Here is a 21,328-nt window from a genome sequence, read left to right as displayed (position 1 = left end):
ACTTAATTGCCTTTAAAATGATGTATAATAAATTCAATGCACTGCTCCTAAGGGGAAAAAAATGACAAAGTTGCATCATTTTTAATGTTCATTCTACACTTATTTTACTTCAAAGTGGGTATTTTTTGGAGAAATCGTTGAATTGAAATTTTCAACCACCCAATTTATTTTTGTCAATTATGCAAAACTACGTTTTGTGGTGTGGGTCCATTAGTCAGCAGGTCACCATATGTGACCTGCCATAATGCTTGTGGGATATACTGGTGTGATACTTATATATGTAATTCTGACTGTTCAGTGTAGTAGTCCTTGAGTCGTATTAGGGAATATTCATCCCTCCTTTGAAGAAGACATGCATTTTAATATTAATTTAATTGATTTTGTCTCAGGTGGTAATTCAAGGAAGTGATGACATCGCCAGCAGAGCCATAGACCTGCTGAAAGAGATCTACACCAACCTTGGACCAAAATTGCAGGTCAACCAGGTAATTGATAGAACTCCAAACATGCTAATTTTCAGGTTAGAGGCCCTCTAGTTATCTTCTGCAATGACAAGGTACTTGACATGATTTGCTCGCAGGTGGAAATTCATGAAGATTTTATCCAGTCGTGTTTTGACCGTCTGAAAGCGTCCTATGACACCCTGTGTGTGTTGGATGGAGACAAAGATAGCATCAACTGTGCCCGCCAGGAGGCAATCCGCATGGTGCGAGTTCTCACTGTGCTCAAGGAGTATATCAATGAATGTGACAGTGACTACCATGAAGAGAGGACCATCCTGCCCATGTCAAGGTGGAATTACTCTGCTCAGCTCTTCAGTAATTTTGAGCGTGTTATTTTTCTAAGAATGTATTCCTAAATGTTTTCATTTCTCTTTCAGGGCATTTCGGGGAAAGCATATCACGTTAATTGTGCGCTTCCCCAACCAGGGGCGCCAGGTGGACGACCTGGATATCTGGTCGCACACCAATGACACAATTGGCTCAGTGCGACGTGGCATCCTAAATCGCATCAAAGCGAATGCTGCACATACCAAGATAGAGCTCTTCATCGGAGGGGAGATGGTCGACCCTGCTGATGACAGGAAGCTGATTGGACAGCTCAACTTGAAAGACAAAACAGTAACTTTCACATATCATTTTGTATTATAACGGGAAGTTTACTTTAAAAATGTATTCCGATAGTTACTAGGTACATGTTAAAAATGTTATTAGTAAGTTAGTAATGTAAACATAATACAAAAACCATAATATTGAAGTCATGTAACTTGAATACTTTTAATCACTTCTGGATTACTTCAATACCAAATATGTTGAAAAATTTAGAAGCATGAAAAAAATCAGTATGATATATTTTTATATATTTGTCTGACGTGGTTTTGAAATGCTGGAGGGAGCCTGAGCACCCGCAATTCAAATCCAAAGCACAACAACTGTGAGGCAGACATGCTAACCACTTGTGCACTATGCTGCATAGCTAGATAGATGGATAGTAGGGGTGTTAAAAAAAAATCGATTCGGCGATATATCGCGATACTACATCGCTCGATTCTCGAATCGATTCAATAATCGGCAGAATCGATTTTTTTTTTGATTTTTTTTTTTTTTTTTTTTTTTTTTTTTTTTTTTTTTTTTAGGATTCACACCTTGAGCATGGAAGAATGTTATATGAACGGCACATTAAGCCTTAATATTTTTATTTTAATGCTGTTCAAATGTGAAACAGATTGCAAACTGTTTGTGTACAGTGGCTCACGGTTATAAGCCTCAAGTTTTAGATAAATATATTCATACAAATCTTACAGTGTACATGTACAAATTTACTGATAGTATTTTCTAAATTTGAATGGAAAAAAATCGCAACAATCGACTTATAAATTCGTATCGGGATTAATCGGTATCGAATCGTGGCCATTCGTATCGGGATTAATCGGTATCGAATCGAATCGTGACCTGTGAATCGTGATACGAATCGAATCGTCAGGTACTAGGCAATTCACACCCCTAATGGATAGATAGATTTAAATTCATTTGAGTTGCATAAATGAAGCTGTTCATGAAGGCAACGCTCTGTGGAATAGATGGCTAACTTCATCTGGTGAGGGAAAGTAGATTGACGAGCTTCATAAAATTTTTCAAACCTTTCTAGTGTTTGTTACAACCTGTGAACGGTAAAGAGAAGAACGCGTCGCCGCACTTAGTTTCTACCGATCTCTTTTTCATAAATCGCGCTTACGCAAACATTCCCCCACCCCCTCCCTCAAACTTTTTTGAATGCTTACTTAAATGTTACGCAACGAGCTATTTTAATTGTGATGACACTTCGCCCCTTTTTGTACTCTGACTGATGAAGTTTTCACCCAAAACTGTGCTTATTCCACAAACGCCGTATTAATCAGGGTGCCGTGTTTTGAGAAGTGCTGGCATGTGTAATGTGTTGTTGCATTTTACATGCTTCAGTAGGTGCTGCTTTTTTAGTTAGCAACAGGTAGTGGTGGGTTCAGCAGGAAATTAGTGAATACCTGTGCACTGTTTCGAATGGAAAAGGGGAGTTGTTTATTAGGCCAGCTGCAATATGGGGAGATTCCATATGTTAATAGAACAGTGTTGTTAGTAATTTTGTTATCCTCCTTTAGCTGATCACGGCCAAGCTAACTCAGGTGAGCACCAACATGCCCTCAAGCCCGGACAGCTCGTCCGACTCTTCTACTGGTTCACCTGGTAACCATGGCAACCACTACGGCGATGGGCCCAACCCTGAAGTGGAGAGTTGTCTTCCTGGTGTGGTGAGTTTGTACATGGTCACTTTATAAAGTGTTGCATCACAAGTTGACGTTTGAATGTCGTTTGAAGAACGTCTCTGAGTAACGTCCTGTTTTGCAGATCATGTCGCTGCACCTACGTTACATCTCCTTCCTGTGGCAGGTGGCTGACCTGGGTTGCCAACTCAACATGCCACTACTTAGAGACGGAGCCAGAGTTCTCATGAAGCTCATGCCTCCAGGTACAGTCCCCACGTACTGCGTGTGACAAAGGAAGTACATTCTCGGTCCTCATTGGCTGTCGCCGACACGACACCTCCAAAAGTTCACTTCAGCCTGCCCCAAATGGGCGAAGGAGCAAAGTTTTCGCTTCAAACGCAATGCCCTGCACGCAGTCGCCGTGACTGTGAAGACTGCATTGACTATATGGAACCACACTGCCAGAAACATCCAGCTTGCATTCGGTCTGACCGCAGCATAACTGCTTGTTTATTATTTTTTGTTCTTCTTACAGATAACACTACTGTGGAGAACCTGCGCGCTGTGTGTTTAGACCATGCCAAGCTCGGGGAAAACAGCCTCAGCCCTTCACTGGACTCTCGCTTCTTTGGCCCCTCCCCCTCACAAGTGCTCTACCTCATTGAGGTACAACTCTATATAAAATTCAACAATTGGTATGAAAAAGTGTGTGCCCCCTTCCTTTATGCTTTGGAGCATTAATATTATCTGGTCCAATTGCAATGCCTTGATTATAGTGAAGTTAGCACACAGTAGGGATGAGTACCTTTTCACATTTAAACTGGTTTGGTTTCGAGCTTTGAATCCATGCTGTTACTCAACGGTACCAATTTTTGGTACTTTTTGTTGCTGTAAAACGCCATTATGTAAAAGAAGAGCATTGTGGAAAAGGAGTTTTCTTATCTTATAAAACCTTGAAAAATAAATTAAATGTAATTATTTTTAAAAAGTATGATGTTAAAATAATCATTATGAAATATTTAATCACATAAAATATTTATTACATATTAAAGCTACTATATGGAGGATTTCCCCCCAAAATATCTTAACAATAGCCTTTTATTTGACCATTTATGACTGAAACATATTCTAATTAGTAGATCAACATCTTAGCTGTTCACAATGGGTACTCCTACAAGCCTCTGGCCAATATTATTTAAGAAGCGTCCGGTCCGAATCCTTCGAATTTCCCGCCCTCTGTCTGCGGGATGTGACGTCATGCGCGTCATCGTCAGTTGTTTCCTGTCGCGCGAAGACGGAACTAGTACAGATTTTCGCTGCCCCAGACACCCGCTGTTACTCCGCGGAAGGCTGCTTAAAAAAAGAAAAAGAAAAAAAAAAAGAAATGTCAAGTGCCACGAAAAAAAAATAATCTAAACTTGATAGTGACCGACGCCGGGCAAGAACGAGAGTGAACATTGGTTTGACATTTCAGCGGTGGAGAGAGTTGAGATCAGACTTGGATTAGAAAAGTGATTCACAGCTGACTTTCTTTCTACTCCAAAAGGTAAGAAGCGAGTGTCTTGACATTTAGAAGAAAATGTGTTGTTTTCAAATAGCAGTAACCTCATGATCGATCACTTCTCGGTCGTAGCTATTGGGGTGAAAGTGAGGTGGACGGCAACATTTAGCGTGAAAGGGGCGGCAAAGTTGAATGTAATAGAACAGAAGGACTTTATGAAGAACAGACGTTCCATTCTGCGGCGTTTCAATCAGGTTAAATGTTGCCTTATTTTCCTCCGTGAAAACAGCCTATTGTAGCTACATTATGCTAACGGAATGTGAACGGTACTACTGAATGGCGATAACATTCACGGCCATATCACACTAAGTAGTGAATGGGTCTATATGTTTTTCACAATCGTCAATTTCCATAAATGACAACCCACCTTTCGGCTAATGCACAATGACGCTAGCCTGGGGGCGACATACACTAATAATGACTAGAATCAGGTTGACGTCCGTCGAGCGGGGTGACTACAATATGTAACTGTATATTAACATCGGAATGAGGTCCAATTAATTGACCTAATTTGCACATCGTTTTGGAGTACAGCACAGGACCGGACTTCGACCGACTAAAGCAATATGATCTGCACGTCCCGTGGACATCAATTGTTTAGTGGGGATCGAGAGTGTCATTCCGTGAAGTGGCCAGCTTTGTATAACATTATAAAACTTCTTACCTCTGAAAACATAGTTTAATTGGATATGAAGAGCCCAGTCTTCAGTATTGGGGTCGTGCACGTACGAGTGCGCGCAGCGTGTACGAGCGTGCAGTTTGTTTTCGGCCACAGGTGGCAGTAGCGATTTGAAATTTTAAATCTTCCATATAGATTCTTTAAAGAATAGTATAACACTTTTCATAGTAATACTAACACCTCATTTTAAAATTTAATGGCCATATTACATAAATGTCTGTTATTTATCGACAGGATAGTTATTTCAAAATGACCTTTTTATTTATTGAATTTTGACACTTTTGGGCTTCCATACGTTTGTTTCTGGGAGTTTCTTTGTTCTGTCTCCTCTTCAGGAAATAAAATGCATGCTCTATTGGGTTTGGGTCCAGGTTACTTGGCCAGTCTAAGACCTTTTTCCTTTTTTCCACCTGTTAGTCTTTTGTTGTGTTGGCAGTGTGTTTTGGGTCATTGTCATGTTGAAGTTTCTCATGATCAGTTTGGATGTATTTTTCTGTAAATTGCCAGATAAAATGGGTTTGTAGACTTTAGAATTAATTCTGCTGCTACAATCATTAGTTACATCAACTATAAAGACGAGTGAGCCTCTTCCAGAAGCAGCCATTTAACCCCAATCCATGACATTACTGTCACCATGCTTTGCAAATGAGCTTGTTTTGTATCATATCCAGATCCTTTCTTTCTCCATACTTTGGCGTTTGCATCACATTGGTACTTTAAATCCAATGTGGCCTTACGATAATTTTGTTTATGAATGGTTTGCATCTTGTATGGCCTTATATTTATTGTCTTCTTCGAACAATGGATTATGATACCTTCACGCAGTCCGAAATTATTCCGAATTACTATCAGTGGTCACTTGTTGACATGTGACATGATCCATTCCGATATGCTGTTTACATGCTCCACCATGTTAATTAGATCAGCCGTGTTACAGCCGTAGAATGCACAATGTAAACATCACATGATTTATCGAGACGGGATTTCATCTATGAAGCACAGTAGTTGTGATAGTTTAAACACTTACATTAAAGCAACATCTTAATTTAACAAAAAATATATATATATTGAAGCAATTTTTCCTGTCGCAGAAGAGATGTGGTCATTCTGAACATGCATAAATGACATCACGATGCAATAATGTCAAAACCAGAGCATGAGCAGAGCGGTCCCAACATTTATGCTTTTTTTTACTTAAAGTTTAAATGTTTATAGAGCTTTTTAAGAGTTTTCAAAATGGCTCTGTATACCTGATTGGCTGTTGTAATGGCTGTAGGCTTTCTGCCCGTTTTCACTGTTCTTGCCTGTGTTCCAGGTCGTGTATGCTTTGTTGATGCCAGCCAGCGCCACTCTGGGCGAAGATGCTAGTGACTTTCAGTACAACTTCCTGAAGAGCGGTGGCTTGCCACTTGTGTTGAGCATGCTCACGCGGAACAACTTCCTGCCATCAGCCGACATGGAGACGCGGCGCGGGGCTTACCTCAATGCGCTGAAAATTGCCAAACTCCTCCTTACCGCCGTAGGATTTGGTCATGTGAAAGCTGTGGCAGAGGCCTGTCAGCCCAACGCTGACGGAAATATCCCTGTTTCCCCGGTAAGCCTACAGATTGGGCTCATAAATGGTTCCTAAACATTTGATGGAAAATTTACTAATCATAATCTTTCTCCACTCTCCAATTCATAACAGATTAATCAGGCCACTCACGATCAGGCTCTGGTGCTGCAGAACGCCCTGCAAAACATCCCAAATCCTGCCTCAGAATGTATGCTGCGCAATGTAGCCATCCGACTGGCGCAACAGATTTCTGATGAGGTAACTGCAGAGAATCTAATGAAAACATTCTGTAGGGGGGTTCAAATCGGAATATACACAGTTACTTTAATGTTCTTCATTTGAGGATATTTGGCGAGAAGCCTCATTCATGCACTGCTCTAATGAATTATGGGAACATTCGGCTCTGCATTAGTAGCTCTTTATTGCTGAATGTTTCAATTATGTATCATTTATTCAGAGTAAAAATACCAATAACGCGTCACACAAACATCAATAGTTCACAGGTGAACAAAATTGTTGGTACCCTTGTTAATGAAAGAAAAATAACCATGAAAATAGCTTTAGAATTATCGTTGAACAGAATTTTATTTTATTTTTTTTTTAAATGCACTGGACAAAAATGATGGTACCCTTAACTTAGAAGATTGTGATAAAAAATATTGAGGCATTTACTGCAATCAATGTTTGTAAATTTCAATGAGACAGTAATCTGCACCTCTCAGCAGGTATGTTGGCCCATCCACTCTTCATGAGCAAACTCTTCCAGTTGTCTCAAGTTTGAAGACACCAGATGACATGTTTCAGCTCCTTCCACAGATGGTCAATAGGATGTAGGTCAGGGCTCATAGAAGGCCACAGAATAGTTTTCACTGCTTTTTGTCACTGTGTCCTGTTGCAAGACCTGCAGCTAAGACCAAGCTTGAAACTGGGCAGCGTATTTCTCTCTAGATACCCTTATAGTCTCTATTTAATGTTGCCATTCACAGATACAGAAAAGTGGTTCTAGAAAATAATAGTGCCTTGTCAATGTTTCAGTGTTCTTTTCCTGGTATGCTTAATTTTTTCCATTTGTGAACAGAGTGCTTATTCACCCAGCAGCTTTGGGGCTTGTCAACTGTAGTGTCCTTGCTTGTTGACTCCCGTGAAGTCCACTTTGATTCAAACAGTGACTGGTGGTCACTGATGTCCCTTAATCTTGACCTTCTTTGGAGGTAGTTTTGGGCTCTTTCATAACATTCATAATATCCCTCTTCTGAATTTGTCATCAACTTTCCTCCTGCGGCCGGCCATCCAGAGAAGTTGGCTACAGTCGTGGGAATGTTAAATTTCTGAATATGTGCAACTGTAGTCACAGGAACATGAAACTGCTTGGAGATGGTCTTATAGCCTTAACTTTAATGTACTTTTCTATAAGTTAATTTTCTTATGCCCTGAGCCAACTTGCTCCTTCACATTCTGTATTCGATGTTCAGTTTGGTACAAACCATGTCACCAAACCGCACAGTGACTATTTTTCAACCATTAAATAGGCTGACTGAGTGCATAACAGTTCATACACCTGTGATGCTAATTAGAGGAGACACCTTGCTTGAACATGTCAGTAGGGTCAAATTAAAATTAATTAAGGTCAAGTTTATTATGCTTTTAATGGATGTTTTCTGTCTACATGTCTTTATATGTTCAAACAGGACCCCAATAATGCCAGTAGAACTAAGAAATTAGCGATATAAACATTGGCACAAGAGTATTCACGTGAAACAATTAAGAAACCCTGAGTCCAAATTCACAAAGCTGGGTTCTCCAAAGGCCGAATTTTTCCGTTGCATGACGTCACTACCAGCGTGATTCGACAGCACGTACGGACTTGCATATGAATGGACTGTCAATGCTGCTTGTCGGTAGCGCATTGACCGACAGTCCATTCATGTTTAAAGGCCTCAGTATGCTTCTGCGAGAGGCTCGCACGGAGGCGTTACGGCGTAGCTCCGCTCGTGCGTTTGCCTTCCGACTTGTGCGCAATACACATCTGTGTCTGCTGGAGTTTCACACCAAGTCCCGCTGTCGCTATGGCTGGGACGCCACAGAGTGGCGATTCCTCTGCATTTTATGACGGATTCAGGAAGTTCAATTTAATTCAGAAACACGAAACAAAGCCGGGGGGAGAGTAAGTTCATCACCGTGGCAATTAATTATTGCCAATTTGCACCGGTGTTGGCCGTAAACTCGCCAAAACACAACAGCCATGCGCTTAGCGAACACAGTTTTGTTTTTTTTAAGTTATTGTTGTTTCCCGCCTCTCGTCCCAGGCACATATCCACATGCACAGCCGTGGTCTCCGAGGAGGAAGTCGATTTGCGCCGCCAGTTGCCTTCACGGAAACTATCTGGGCGGGGGGCGGGGAGAGAGAGAAAAAAAAAAGAAAAAACGCCATCGAACGGACCAATCAGAAGCGAGCTACGCCCCGCCATCTACGGCGTTGAAAGATTGGCGACGTGTGCACCGCAGCCGTCCACGAGCGACGCGGCACTTAAAATTCATGGCTCGCGTCGATCATGTGACCTATGGCGTTCATCAACGCGAGAGCAAACGTGGAGGCATAAATTAGGCTTAAGTCCTTGCGTGCTGTTGAGTCGCGCCAATTGTGACGGCCAACTAATTCAACCTTCGGAGGACCCAGCCTTGTTAAATTGGACACAGGCTTAGAAAATGGCAAAACCCCATTGGCCACATTCACTCAAAAGGAATAAAGGTCCATAAATGGATTGATGGGTGAAATTTTCTCAACGGTCAAAACGCGTCTTTTCTTCTGTGAAAACTCCCTAAATTGTCGTCAAGGAAGTGCCTCTTGTAGCTATTAACTGCATCAATTAACTATCGCTTAACTATTTACAGGTATGTGGAACAGAAAATATGTTTCCCTTCAATATAGTGTTTTAACCCAAAAATAAATCACCTGAAAATTATAACTTAATTCATATACCGGTACCTGTAATAGTCTTTATTGTACTTTTGAACCAAATTAAAACTATGATTAAAAATTAAAATAAATGAGATGCCTTATGTCAGTTACATTAGGTGTGCCATCATTTTTGTCCAGGACTGTTTTCATGAGTTTCTCAAAATATTTCTGATGAACCACAGTTCGAAAGCAATGTCTGATTTTTATTATTTTCTTTTCTTACTATAGTACTATTATTAATTTGTCCACATATGTATATTAACAGATTTTGTTGTGGCATTCTCAGAATTTTTTTCAGACATCTAAGTCTATTCCTGACATCTGTGTAATCCGAGCGGTACAAAAAATAATTTGGGCATCAGGCTGTGGCACGGTGCAGCTTGTCTTCAGTTCTAATGAAGATATCAGTAAGATATACGAGAAGGTAAATATCAAGTTAGCTTGACTGGGAACTTATTTAATGTTAACTGCATTCTTTAAAAATGTTTTACCTGTGTTAGACAAACGCAGCTAAGGAACCAGATGGTGAAGATGAGCAGGTGTGTTGCGAGGCCTTGGAAGTGATGACGTTGTGTTTTGCCTTGATGCCCACAGCCCTTGACACCCTCAGTAAAGAGAGGGCTTGGCAAACCTTCATTATAGACTTGCTGCTACACTGCCACAGCAAGTAAGTGCACCATTATGTGTTGGATATTTTAAGCATAAATGTCAGCTAAACAGCACAATGGGTTGACATTTGTAGTTTTTTTTTTTATCGAACTATTATGTGTGCCTTTGACAGATCTGTGCGTCAGATGGCCCAGGAGCAGTTTTTCCTGATGGCAACCAGGTGTTGCATGGGCCACCGACCACTCCTCTTCTTCATTACCCTCCTTTTCACTGTTCTGGGCGTGAGTGACACAAATGCAACATGTAGTGCTCCTTTGCTAGCTGCTGGTCTCATCCTAACGTTCCTCACCTGTGTGCAGACCACCGCTAAGGAGCGAGCTAAACATGCTGGGGACTACTTTACTTTGCTCCGGCATCTCCTGAACTATGCCTACAACAGCAACATCAACCTGCCAAATGCTGAGGTGCTGCTCAACAATGAGATTGACTGGCTCAAAAGGATAAGGGTAGGCTATCCTGTCTTGTCCCAGGTTAGCATGGGACTCATTTTTGTAGTGTCTCCATTGTGAATGTGAGCTGATTTTACTGATCTTGCATCTATTAGGATGAAGTCAAGAGGACAGGGGAGACCGGTGTGGAGGAGACCATCTTGGAAGGCCACCTTGGTGTCACCAAGGAGCTTCTAGCCTTCCAGACTCCTGAGAAGAAGTATTACATTGGTTGTGAGAAAGGAGGAGCTAACCTCATAAAGGTACACAACTACACATGATAAATGTTGATACCATTTGCATTTTATGCTCAATGCTCATGAGTTTAAGGGAATTATTGCACAAAAGGCAGGATTTGTCCACTTCTTGGGGAGGAGGGTTGTCTATATAAAAGACAATACTCAGTTCTTCGAACACCAGTTCTTCTATCTTGTTGTGTTGGAAACATTGGTTGTTGTATATCATCAAGTATTATATAGTTAATTTTTTTTTTTCCCCTCAACAGGAGCTGATTGATGACTTCATTTTCCCAGCCTCAAACGTTTACCTGCAGTACATGAAGAGTGGAGAGTTCCCCACTGAGCAAGCCATCCCAGTGTGCAGCACCCCAGCCTCCATCAATGCTGGTTTTGAGCTCCTGGTAGCGCTGGCTGTCGGCTGTTTCCGCAACCTCAAGCAGATTGTCGACACACTCACAGACATGTACTATTTGGGTAAGTTGATGTCTTAGAGCAGGGTTTATTCCAACTCAAAGTCCAATAAGAAATTTATTTTCTCCTTTGGATCCAAACTATTGCAGTATCTACAAACTATCAAGAGCACAGAAGCCACAGATATATGCTTACTTTTGCCATGTCAATTGGTGACCCAATAAAAACTGCTGTTATATTTTGCGGTCCCAACCCTCAGTTTGGAATCCCATCTCTTAAGATGTGTCCCACTCGAGGAAAACTTGAGATCTTCCTTGTTTCCTTCCAGGCTGTGAAATGTTGACGGAGTGGGAGTACCTGCCTCCTGTGGGCCCACGGCCAAATAAAGGCTTTGTGGGTTTGAAGAACGCTGGGGCCACATGTTACATGAACTCTGTAATTCAGCAGCTGTACATGATCCCTCCCATTCGCAACGGCATCCTGGCCATTGAGGGCACGGGTACCGATGTGGATGATGACATGTCAGGTGATGAGAAGCAAGAGAATGAGGTACTGACAGCTAATGAATAGTTTGGGTTTAATGGCAAATGTGGCATTGTGGACTCATTTTTAGCTTTTACTCCAACAGACGAATGTGGATCCTCGTGATGAGGTGTTCAGCTATCACCACCAGTTTGACGATAAACCTGCCAGCAAAGCAGAAGACAGGAAAGAGTACAACATTGGAGTATTGCGTCACCTGCAGGTCATCTTTGGCCACCTGGCTGCTTCCAGACTTCAGTACTATGTTCCGAGGGGCTTCTGGAAACAATTCAGGTATGTAATTGTCATTTCCGCTGGATTTGTTTGGAAAAGCTTATAAATGCTTTCTACTTATGGTTCTGCAGGTTATGGGGAGAACCAGTAAATCTAAGAGAGCAGCATGACGCTTTAGAGTTTTTCAATTCTTTGGTGGATAGTCTGGATGAAGCACTGAAGGCCTTGGGTCATCCTGCTATGCTCAGCAAGGTGCTAGGAGGCTCCTTTGCCGATCAGAAGATCTGTCAGGGATGCCCTCACAGGTGAGTTTTGTTTTGCATCCCAAAGTGGGCCTTTTACAAGACAATATTTTTAGAATAAAAATCCAACATCAGTCAATCATCAAATATTATTAGTACCTGTATTTTTTTTCTTGTTGTCACCCACCAAAAACATTTCCACTGCCCACCAGTTGTGAATCACTAATTTAGAAGATTTAGAAACTCTGTGGGACAACTTGTTGCATGATGTTGAAACAAAAATGTGCTGTAGGATCAATGGTTTGTGGACATCTATGACTCTTGAAAGTGTCAATTTTGGGTTTTTATTACCAAAAAAAAGTTTTTTTTTTACCTACGTTTTTAGATACGAGTGTGAGGAGTCATTCACAACACTTAATGTAGACATCAGAAACCACCAGAACCTTTTGGACTCCATGGAGCAGTATGTCAAAGGAGATCTACTGGAGGGAGCCAATGCATATCACTGTGAAAAGTGTAATAAGAAGGTAAGATAACATGCATAAAATGTTTTGGATGCAATTGACAGATTTCTCTAATGAATGCCCCCCGTTTAGGTGGACACTGTTAAGCGACTCCTGATCAAGAAGCTGCCGCCGGTCCTCGCCATCCAACTGAAGCGCTTCGACTACGACTGGGAGCGGGAATGTGCCATTAAGTTCAACGACTACTTTGAATTCCCGAGGGAGTTAGACATGGAGCCGTACACGGTAGCCGGCGTGGCCAAGATTGAGGGCGATGACGTCAACCCGGAGAACCAAGTGATCCAGCAGAATGAGCCCTCGGAACCCACGCCTGTGGGCAGCTCCAAGTACCGTTTAGTGGGGGTTCTGGTCCACTCGGGCCAGGCCAGCGGTGGACATTACTACTCATACATCATCCAAAGAAATGGCGGCGATGGCGAAAAGAACCGCTGGTATAAGTTTGATGACGGCGACGTAACGGAATGCAAGATGGACGACGAGGAGGAGATGAAAAACCAGTGCTTTGGTGGTGAATACATGGGCGAGGTGTTTGATCACATGATGAAAAGGATGTCGTACCGCAGACAGAAACGATGGTGGAACGCCTACATCCTTTTCTATGAGCGTATGGACTCCCTAGACAAGGACAGCGAGCTTGTCAAGTACATCTCGGAGTTGACTATCTCCACCGCCAAGCCACATCAGGTCAAGATGCCTGGTGTCATTGAGTGCAGCGTCCGCAAGCAGAACGTCCAATTTATGCACAACCGAATGCAATACAGCCTGGAATATTTCCAGTTCATTAAGAAACTTCTGACCTGTAACAGTGTCTATTTAAACCCTCCTCCAGGTGAGCAGTGCAAAAATCATCACAAGAACAGCAGCAGACACAAACTTTTGAAGCCTTGTGTGGGCATATTAAATATACCATATGACCTCAAATAATGGCTGTCCCAAATAAATGCCACCTTTTTCCCCATCGGGGGGAGAAAAAAAAAAAATCTTAAGTGCAATTACCTCAGTTCATAACCACTATTGTTCACACTCTAACATTATATGGTTAACTGCTGAGCCAGTATGGTCTATTTTTGCTTATCAAAATATCAGCACCCACCACCAGAGTACAACGTTTCAGATGGTACGTGTAAACTGCACAGTACAAAAATGAGCCTCCATTATGTGGGGACTTCATTTAACGGGTATATGCATTCTAGATACCTGCCTTTCCCCATCATGCTTGTGGTTCTAAACTAGAGTTTCTTATGAGATGGTGTCTCCTCTGATGGTGATTATCATCCTAGTTCGGTGATCACTGCACTATATTGTGTGTTAAATATATTTAAATGAACTCCTGAGCAAGATATTACGGAAAAAATAATTAGTGGAGAGGCGCAGTAAGACCCAGCTGCTGAGAACTAGCGCTGGGTATTACCTGTATTGTGACCCCTGTAACATGACCTTCAAGGTAATACATTTCCCAATATTTCACATTATAAACATTTTTATGAAAATATGTATGTATACTGAAATATTTTTTATTATACAGGATGGCAAAAAAAAAAAAATTCTTCTAATGTTAGTAGTGCTGCCGGTTTACCGCCAGTGCCATGCGTGGTTGAATTGCAGATGCGCCGGGGAACTTTACAAATGAGTGTGCAATATCGATTCTGTATCGAGTATTGTAAAGAGGCCCGCAACAGTATATTCCCATATCTATGTACCGGTATTTATTTATTTTGAAAGCACATCTACTGACAACTGCCCTCACTGTACAGTGTGTTCGCCACGACACTCTTGTTGCTGCTGCACAGGAAATAAAATATTTGAAGGCATGAAGCTGTTCATATAAATAATAATCTTCTTGTGCCATAGGATGTTGACCACAGCATTTAAAGAAAACTCTTCAAATAGTACCCTCCAAATTAATCACTTGGTTTCCTACCACAAACATGTTTGTCTCCAGGAATAAAGCAGATGGTGGCTGCAATTAAATTACAAATGACTGATGTCACCATGCGTTCCAGAGCTTATGCACAGTGGATCTGGCATCTGTAAAGCTGAAAGAAAATAAAGGATTAAAACGCTGTTGACTTTTTAGCATTAAATCTAAATATTTCAGCATTAAACAAAAAATGTCCTCCTACGTAAAGTTGAACAAACAAATTAAATGGATATAGTTAATTGATTTTGTTGAGCTGTTTTGAAATGCTTAGACACAGCTGGTCCAAGCCCTGCTCTTTCTCTTTATTAGGACAAGACCACCTTCTGCCAGAGGCAGAGGAGATTGCTATGATAAGTGCCCAGCTGGCTGCTCGCTTCCTCTTTAGCACAGGCTTCCACACTAAGAAATTAGTCAGAGGTCCTGCCAGTGATTGGTAAGTGTTGTCCACATTGTTTCTGCCTCCATTTTGTCCTCTAAACATGCTTTCTCCATTATAAGGTATGACGCTCTCTGCATCCTGCTGAGACACAGTAAGAATGTACGTTACTGGTTTGCACACAACGTCTTGTTTGCTTACCCCAACCGCTTCTCCGAGTACCTACTGGAGTGCCCGAGCGCTGAAGTGCGTGGCGCCTTTGCCAAGCTCATAGTTTTCATCGCCCATTTCTCGCTGCAAGACGGCCCCTGCCCCTCCCCCACCGCCTCGCCTGGAACCTCTGCTCAGGTTCAGCTTTTTTGTTGATGGATTTTAAGATGATTTGAGAGTTTTCTGCTTGGACTTGGAATTTACTAATTGTATTATGTTGATTAGGGCTGTGATAACCTCAGTCTAAGTGACCACCTTTTAAGAGCTGTCCTCAACTTGCTCAGACGAGAGGTTTCTGAACATGGCCGTCACCTGCAACAGTACTTCAACCTCTTTGTCATGTATGCCAATCTGGGTAAGGAGCGTACAACACACCTGTCATGTACACCTGCTGTGAGTTACTGGATTTATTGCAATAATCCCATTTAATGCATAGTTTTTTTTTCCTCCTCCCACTACAAATAATACACCCCCCCACCCCTCCAATAGGCTTGTCAGAAAAGACCCAGCTGCTAAAGCTGAATGTGCCTGCCACGTTCATGCTAGTGGCGCTGGACGAAGGCCCCGGCCCCCCCATCAAGTACCAGTATGCTGAACTGGGCAAGCTTTACACGGTGGTTTCCCAACTGGTCCGCTGCTGTGACGTATCCTCACGCATGCAGTCCTCCATTAACGGTGTGTTTTGCTCTTTTTTCAGTTGCCTGAATTCAGACAAATACAAGTCGGACACTAGTTGTTTTCCCACACTCTGGTGTAGTGTTTGTTTTTTGTTTTGTTTTTTTGTTTTTTTTTTGTCTGATATCAAAACAATAGTTGATCTCGAATGCAGACTAAGTCAACCGCCCAAAGAACAAGCATGATTCCTATTAACATGCTTATGTGCATTAGAGATAAATCTTGGATTATTACTTTTCTTTTACGGTGTTTAACGATGCCAAGCCATCAAGTGATTCATACCCTAATTAGAGTGCCCTATGAGGATCATCATCCTTGCTCAGGATGTGGTGACTGACAAACCAGCCACTCTTTGCTTCTGTGCTGTGTTGCCAGAGCTTTGAGCTGAGGGCTCAATCTCAGGAAGGAAAAAAAAATCTAAATCATCATCAAAAAAAAAAAAAAAATCCCCACATTCTAATAATTGTTTACCCATCTCTGCAGGTAACCCCCCTCTGCCTAACCCCTATGGGGACACCAACCTGACAACCCCAGTTATGCTGGTGCAGCAGCTCGTGGCTGAGATCCTGTTTGTGAGGACAAGCTACGTGAAGAAGATCATTGAGGACTGCAGCAACTCTGAGGAGACGGTGAAGCTGCTCCGCTTCAGCTGCTGGGAGAACCCCCAGTTTTCCTCCACTGTGCTCAGTGAGCTACTGTGGCAGGTAAAACCTATAACCACCACCACCACCAGGATTTTTCTACTGGCTGCATGTGGACTTAAATGAAGTGTGTGTTTGGGTGTGCACAGGTGGCGTACTCATATAATTATGAGTTGAGGCCCCACTTGGACTTGCTGCTACAGATCCTTCTTATTGAGGACTCCTGGCAAACGCACAGGTCAGACTCTTATTTCTAATCTGATGAACGGAACATTGTCAGAATAGTTGTGTGTGCACGTGTGTTTCTTTCTTTCTTACCAAACCGACTAACAATCCACTGCGCATGCCTGACCTTTCCCCATGTTCGACAATAGGGGGAGCTGTAGCACTATTAATGCAATTCAGCATTTCAAATCGGAACACAGTTAACAGTTCCTGTAACGAAAATAGCAGTGTTTATTTGTAATGCTGTTCTCCATTTTTTTTTTTTTTTTTTTTTTGTGGTGGTGTAGGATTCATAATGTGCTGAAGGGAATTCCCGATGACAGGGATGGTCTCTTTGACACCATCCAGCGTTCCAAGAACCACTATCAGAAACGGGCCTACCAGTGCATCAAGTGCATGGTGGCCCTCTTCAGCAACTGCTCCGTGGCTTACCAGATCCTACAGGTAGGCCTGATCACATAAATTAGAAATATTTATGAGAGCATGTTGTGACTATTGGATCGCACATCTGCCTCACAGTTCTGAGGTTCTGTATTTGGATCTCTGCTCTAGCCCTACTGTGGAGTTTACATGGGTTGTTGCAGGGCACTCTGGTTTGTTCCTTAAAATCATTCAGCCCTAGTGCACACCACATTTCGCCTAAAGTCAGCTTGTATAGGCTACAGTTCACCAATGCCCCGAATGAAGGCTATCAATAATGGTTGGATTAATCCTGTTGATTTCTGACAGATTTGCATAGTTGAAATTAACAAGTAAAGGCAAATTCACAGCTATGATTTTCATGTTGTAGAAAATGGTCCGGCTGGCAGTAGTTGAAGTGCTTTTTTAATTTTTGCCCCTGTTAGTTTGATCGCACGAGTGTGTAATTCTTACACCAGACTGCCATTATTATGTCCATGATGTGCACGCAGAGTAACGGTGACCTGAAACGAAAGTGGACGTGGGCTGTAGAGTGGCTCGGTGACGAACTAGAGAGGAGGCCATACTCTGGCAATCCACAGTACAGCTACAACAACTGGTCACCTCCGGTCCAGAGCAATGAAACGTCCAACGGTTACTTCCTGGAGCGCTCGCACAGCGCACGCATGACCCTTGCCAAGGCCTGTGAACTTTGTCCTGAGGAGGTAATGACCTGGCACACCAAACACTTACACAATGTGCAAGACCTACGCAGGCTGCTATCATATTATAAACATTTCACTTGTTAGCAGTTTGTATGTTCATTATACCATACAGTGGAACCTCCAAAGTTGTCAGTCAGTTAAAAGTTGTTTAAATTTCAGAGGAGAATTCAATCCAGTCGGAAAGGGTCCAAAATGTTACCGTGGCATCTTTAAATGTAAAGACAATGTGCAAGTTAACCGCTGTTTAGGGATGGGTGTACCTTTCATATTTGAACCGGTACTGTTCCAATACTCGGTACTTGGGTATGGATACCGGTACTCAATAGTACCAGTTTTGTTAAATTATGTTATGTTACATTTTTATTTATTTATTTATTTGGATAGTAGTAAATGTTCGTCATTGTTTATTTAATAGTTACATCCTATTAAAAATCTATTTAACAATTACCTTTCAATATATAAAACTTGTCAAATGTAATAACATTTCATTCAAATGGGCCAGAGAGGAATATTAACATTTTACAATTACCAAATAATAAACGTAAGTTAACATTACAAAAAACAGTGTGAATCAAAACGCTTTTCAATGAACAGTTAATATATAAATTAATAATAATTAACTTTGTTTCTTGTGGAGTTTTTCAAGAATGTAAAGCCTGCCGTGCGATGAGCCCGAAGTTTGAACTCACGGACTCGAATATAAAAAAATAAATAAAATGAAAGTTGGAAGAAGACATGACATGAACAAAGAGAATAATTGGGTTCAAATGAATCATTTGAATGTACCAGACCTGGTCTGTAATGCTCGCTACATTTTGGCCACACTTTTTTGCTATTTTAAATTTGGTCACCAGCAGTATATCCAAATTACAATTACACCAAGGACCCTCATGATCATAACAGCAATTAAATACAAATACCGTGTGCCCCTAAATGCAATCGAAATTTCAAAGTTGCCTATTTTCTTGAGATAAAAAAGGTTTTTGACAAATTCTTATTCATGTAATTTTTTTTTTCCTTCTTTTTTTTTTTTTTTTTTTTTTTTAATTTTAAACAGAAAAAAAAGTAATCGATTATGTTGCGCTCAAGACTACTACACTACATTATCCGATACCAAAACTTGCCCCAGACCAAAACTCACCGAGACCAAAACTTTTGGGAGTTGAGATCGAGACCATAATACAAAGACAAGTCGAGACTGTGATGTGACCAAGACTATAAAACTCTATTTAAAAATCATGACATGGTTGAACAAGATTAAGAGCATTCTAGGGCTAGGCGATATGGCTGGAAAAATGTATCACTTTTGATTATTTTGTATTTTTTAAGCTATTCAAAATTAGGACCAGGAGGATTTAGGTTGTTTTACATTAAAATAGAATAATTACTGGTAATCTTTAAGATCTCGTCACAATTATGGAAAAAGTCAAACACGCTGGTCAATATACGGATGAAAAGCTTATTTAAACAAAAGTTTTTTTTTTTGTTTTTTTTTGTTGTTGTTTTTTTTGTTTTTTTGTTTTTTTGTTTTTTTTAGCAATTGCGATGAATATTTCGGTGTCCCTCAGGCTCAACAATGACTGTTGGGGTCATTATGGAGGAGGTTGGGGGTTTGTAACATGATATGAAGGTATTGTTTGCCAAAGTGCATCTAATTTGCATAGTGCTATGTCAGTTATTCAGAAAAACAATTTTGTTCTTAAATAGGACTATAATTTTGAAAAATATGCATGTTTCCTATTAAAAAAAAAATTATTAAAAAAAACATTGAGAAACCTATGTACTGTAATAGTGCTGCTAAGTATAATGTGAACAATACCAAGTTCCATTTGCTGTTGTATGGTTAATGAGAAAAAGAATCACTGAACTTAAGTCACTCAAATCATGAGTCAGCTTGTTTTGTTAAATTTAGTTTGAGCCAAACTACCACTCTAGGGTCGATTTTTTTTAGGACTTTGTAGGTTCTGCTGTGTAGCATAAAGAGCACCAAAATGTTGAATGAATAAACGTGGTAGGAGGCGTGAAATGCATGATGAAAAATGTCGGGTAGATGATTTTGTGTTGCAGTGTTGAGTAGTCGCGTAAAATGGGCTTTTTTTTATTTTATTTTATTTTATTTATTTTTATTATTACTATTATTATTATTTTTGTAATACAGTGAGTGTCGTGTTTATGATTGTAATTAGTTGCATTTGCTGATGTTGATTTTTAAAAGAATTCCAATGGAGTGACATGCTTCTTAATATTTCATACACAGCTCAAGTGTACTCAGGAAAGCCCAGGGAAGGTCAGTATTCCAGGCACCGCAACATAAGGAAAAAGTTTAAAACAAAAAAACAAAAAACATAAATAATAATAATAATAATAATAATAATAATGGTGGTATTTTAAGGGGTAATGTGGTAATGAACTGACCTCCCACACAATATTATTTTATTTTCTTATTAGTCATCTGTGGCCAAAGCTAGAAATAGAATGATGTGTATGAATGAAATAGGTGTTTGTGTATGTCAGTGTTGAAATTGATTTATGACCATTCCCATAGTTTAAGTTGATCCAATGTGTCGCCACGGGTGCAAGCAGTCAATAGATGTGTCGTCTTCCTATCCTGTCTGCAGGAGCCAGATGAACAGGAAGCCCCTGATGATCAAGACTCGTCCCCGCCGGAGGACACCTCTTTGTACCCACATTCTCCTGGATCCACACAATTTCAGCAGGTAGTCATCAATGCTGTAATATGCCAAATGATCATGATAAACCATACAAATGTTATTGTATAATACACATCTCAGTTCTTTTATGCCTTCTAAAAGTTTAGCAGTATAATAATGTTGACTTGTACTAATCAAACACGACGTTTGTTGCCTTTTTAAACTTTTTATTCTCCACAGTCGAACACCTGCTTCTCTTCCACCATCACACCAAAAACCACCCATCCAAACATCCACTGGGCATGTCTAACCTTTCCCTCTGTTCAACAATAGGGGGAGCCGTAACACTTAATACAATACAGCATTTCAAATAGGAACACAAAGTTAACAATCTCCCTCTTCTTTCTTAAAAAAAATAAAAAATAAAAAGACATCAGAATTCTTACTGATAGAAGCAGGGGCAAATTAAAAAAAATAAGCAAAGTGCATACAAAACATCAACAGTAAAAGAACCCATAAATTCAAACATACAAACTACCCCTCTTTTTTTTGTTTTTTTGTTTTTTTATTAAAGAGGGCAAACACATTCAAATTGAACACCACAGTCCTACACTGAGTGCTTTCAAGAGGACCAGAGGTGATGCTCCCTTTTTTGTTAAACAGTCAGCTAGTTGAGCCTTTGTCACTGACCAGAGCACCTCTTTAACTGTCTTATTGTGAAGGAGTTCTTTGATTCCGCTAA

At 40.8% G+C, this 21,328-nt stretch overlaps 1 protein-coding gene across 3 annotated transcripts in view; it reads left to right on the top strand.

Moving 5' to 3' along the window:
• The window catches only part of usp9 (ubiquitin specific peptidase 9), a 72,098-nt gene that overhangs the window by 42,281 nt on the left and 8,489 nt on the right, over positions 1-21,328 (top strand). For 2 of the 3 annotated variants that reach the window (XM_077537238.1, XM_077537237.1), the window contains exons 18-46: positions 390-485; positions 581-792; positions 881-1,121; positions 2,636-2,785; positions 2,883-3,003; positions 3,276-3,406; positions 6,296-6,574; positions 6,668-6,793; positions 9,781-9,918; positions 9,995-10,161; positions 10,276-10,384; positions 10,463-10,609; positions 10,708-10,854; positions 11,097-11,304; positions 11,570-11,790; positions 11,870-12,057; positions 12,129-12,302; positions 12,625-12,766; positions 12,836-13,592; positions 14,994-15,117; positions 15,183-15,408; positions 15,496-15,625; positions 15,760-15,945; positions 16,429-16,649; positions 16,736-16,824; positions 17,099-17,255; positions 17,723-17,935; positions 20,193-20,222; positions 20,554-20,652. In XM_077537238.1, coding sequence (XP_077393364.1) covers positions 390-485; positions 581-792; positions 881-1,121; positions 2,636-2,785; positions 2,883-3,003; positions 3,276-3,406; positions 6,296-6,574; positions 6,668-6,793; positions 9,781-9,918; positions 9,995-10,161; positions 10,276-10,384; positions 10,463-10,609; positions 10,708-10,854; positions 11,097-11,304; positions 11,570-11,790; positions 11,870-12,057; positions 12,129-12,302; positions 12,625-12,766; positions 12,836-13,592; positions 14,994-15,117; positions 15,183-15,408; positions 15,496-15,625; positions 15,760-15,945; positions 16,429-16,649; positions 16,736-16,824; positions 17,099-17,255; positions 17,723-17,935; positions 20,193-20,222; positions 20,554-20,652 — 5,229 coding nt within the window. The remainder of the gene's footprint in view (positions 1-389; positions 486-580; positions 793-880; positions 1,122-2,635; positions 2,786-2,882; positions 3,004-3,275; positions 3,407-6,295; positions 6,575-6,667; positions 6,794-9,780; positions 9,919-9,994; positions 10,162-10,275; positions 10,385-10,462; positions 10,610-10,707; positions 10,855-11,096; positions 11,305-11,569; positions 11,791-11,869; positions 12,058-12,128; positions 12,303-12,624; positions 12,767-12,835; positions 13,593-14,993; positions 15,118-15,182; positions 15,409-15,495; positions 15,626-15,759; positions 15,946-16,428; positions 16,650-16,735; positions 16,825-17,098; positions 17,256-17,722; positions 17,936-20,192; positions 20,223-20,553; positions 20,653-21,328) is intronic. The other variant, XM_077537239.1, reaches the window with a different exon arrangement.

Source organism: Festucalex cinctus, chromosome 11 (genome assembly GCF_051991245.1).
Source record: "Festucalex cinctus isolate MCC-2025b chromosome 11, RoL_Fcin_1.0, whole genome shotgun sequence".
NCBI classification, from domain to species: domain Eukaryota; kingdom Metazoa; phylum Chordata; class Actinopteri; order Syngnathiformes; family Syngnathidae; genus Festucalex; species Festucalex cinctus.
Note: the sequence above shows the minus strand (reverse complement) of the source record. Positions and strands in the feature narration are given on the sequence as shown.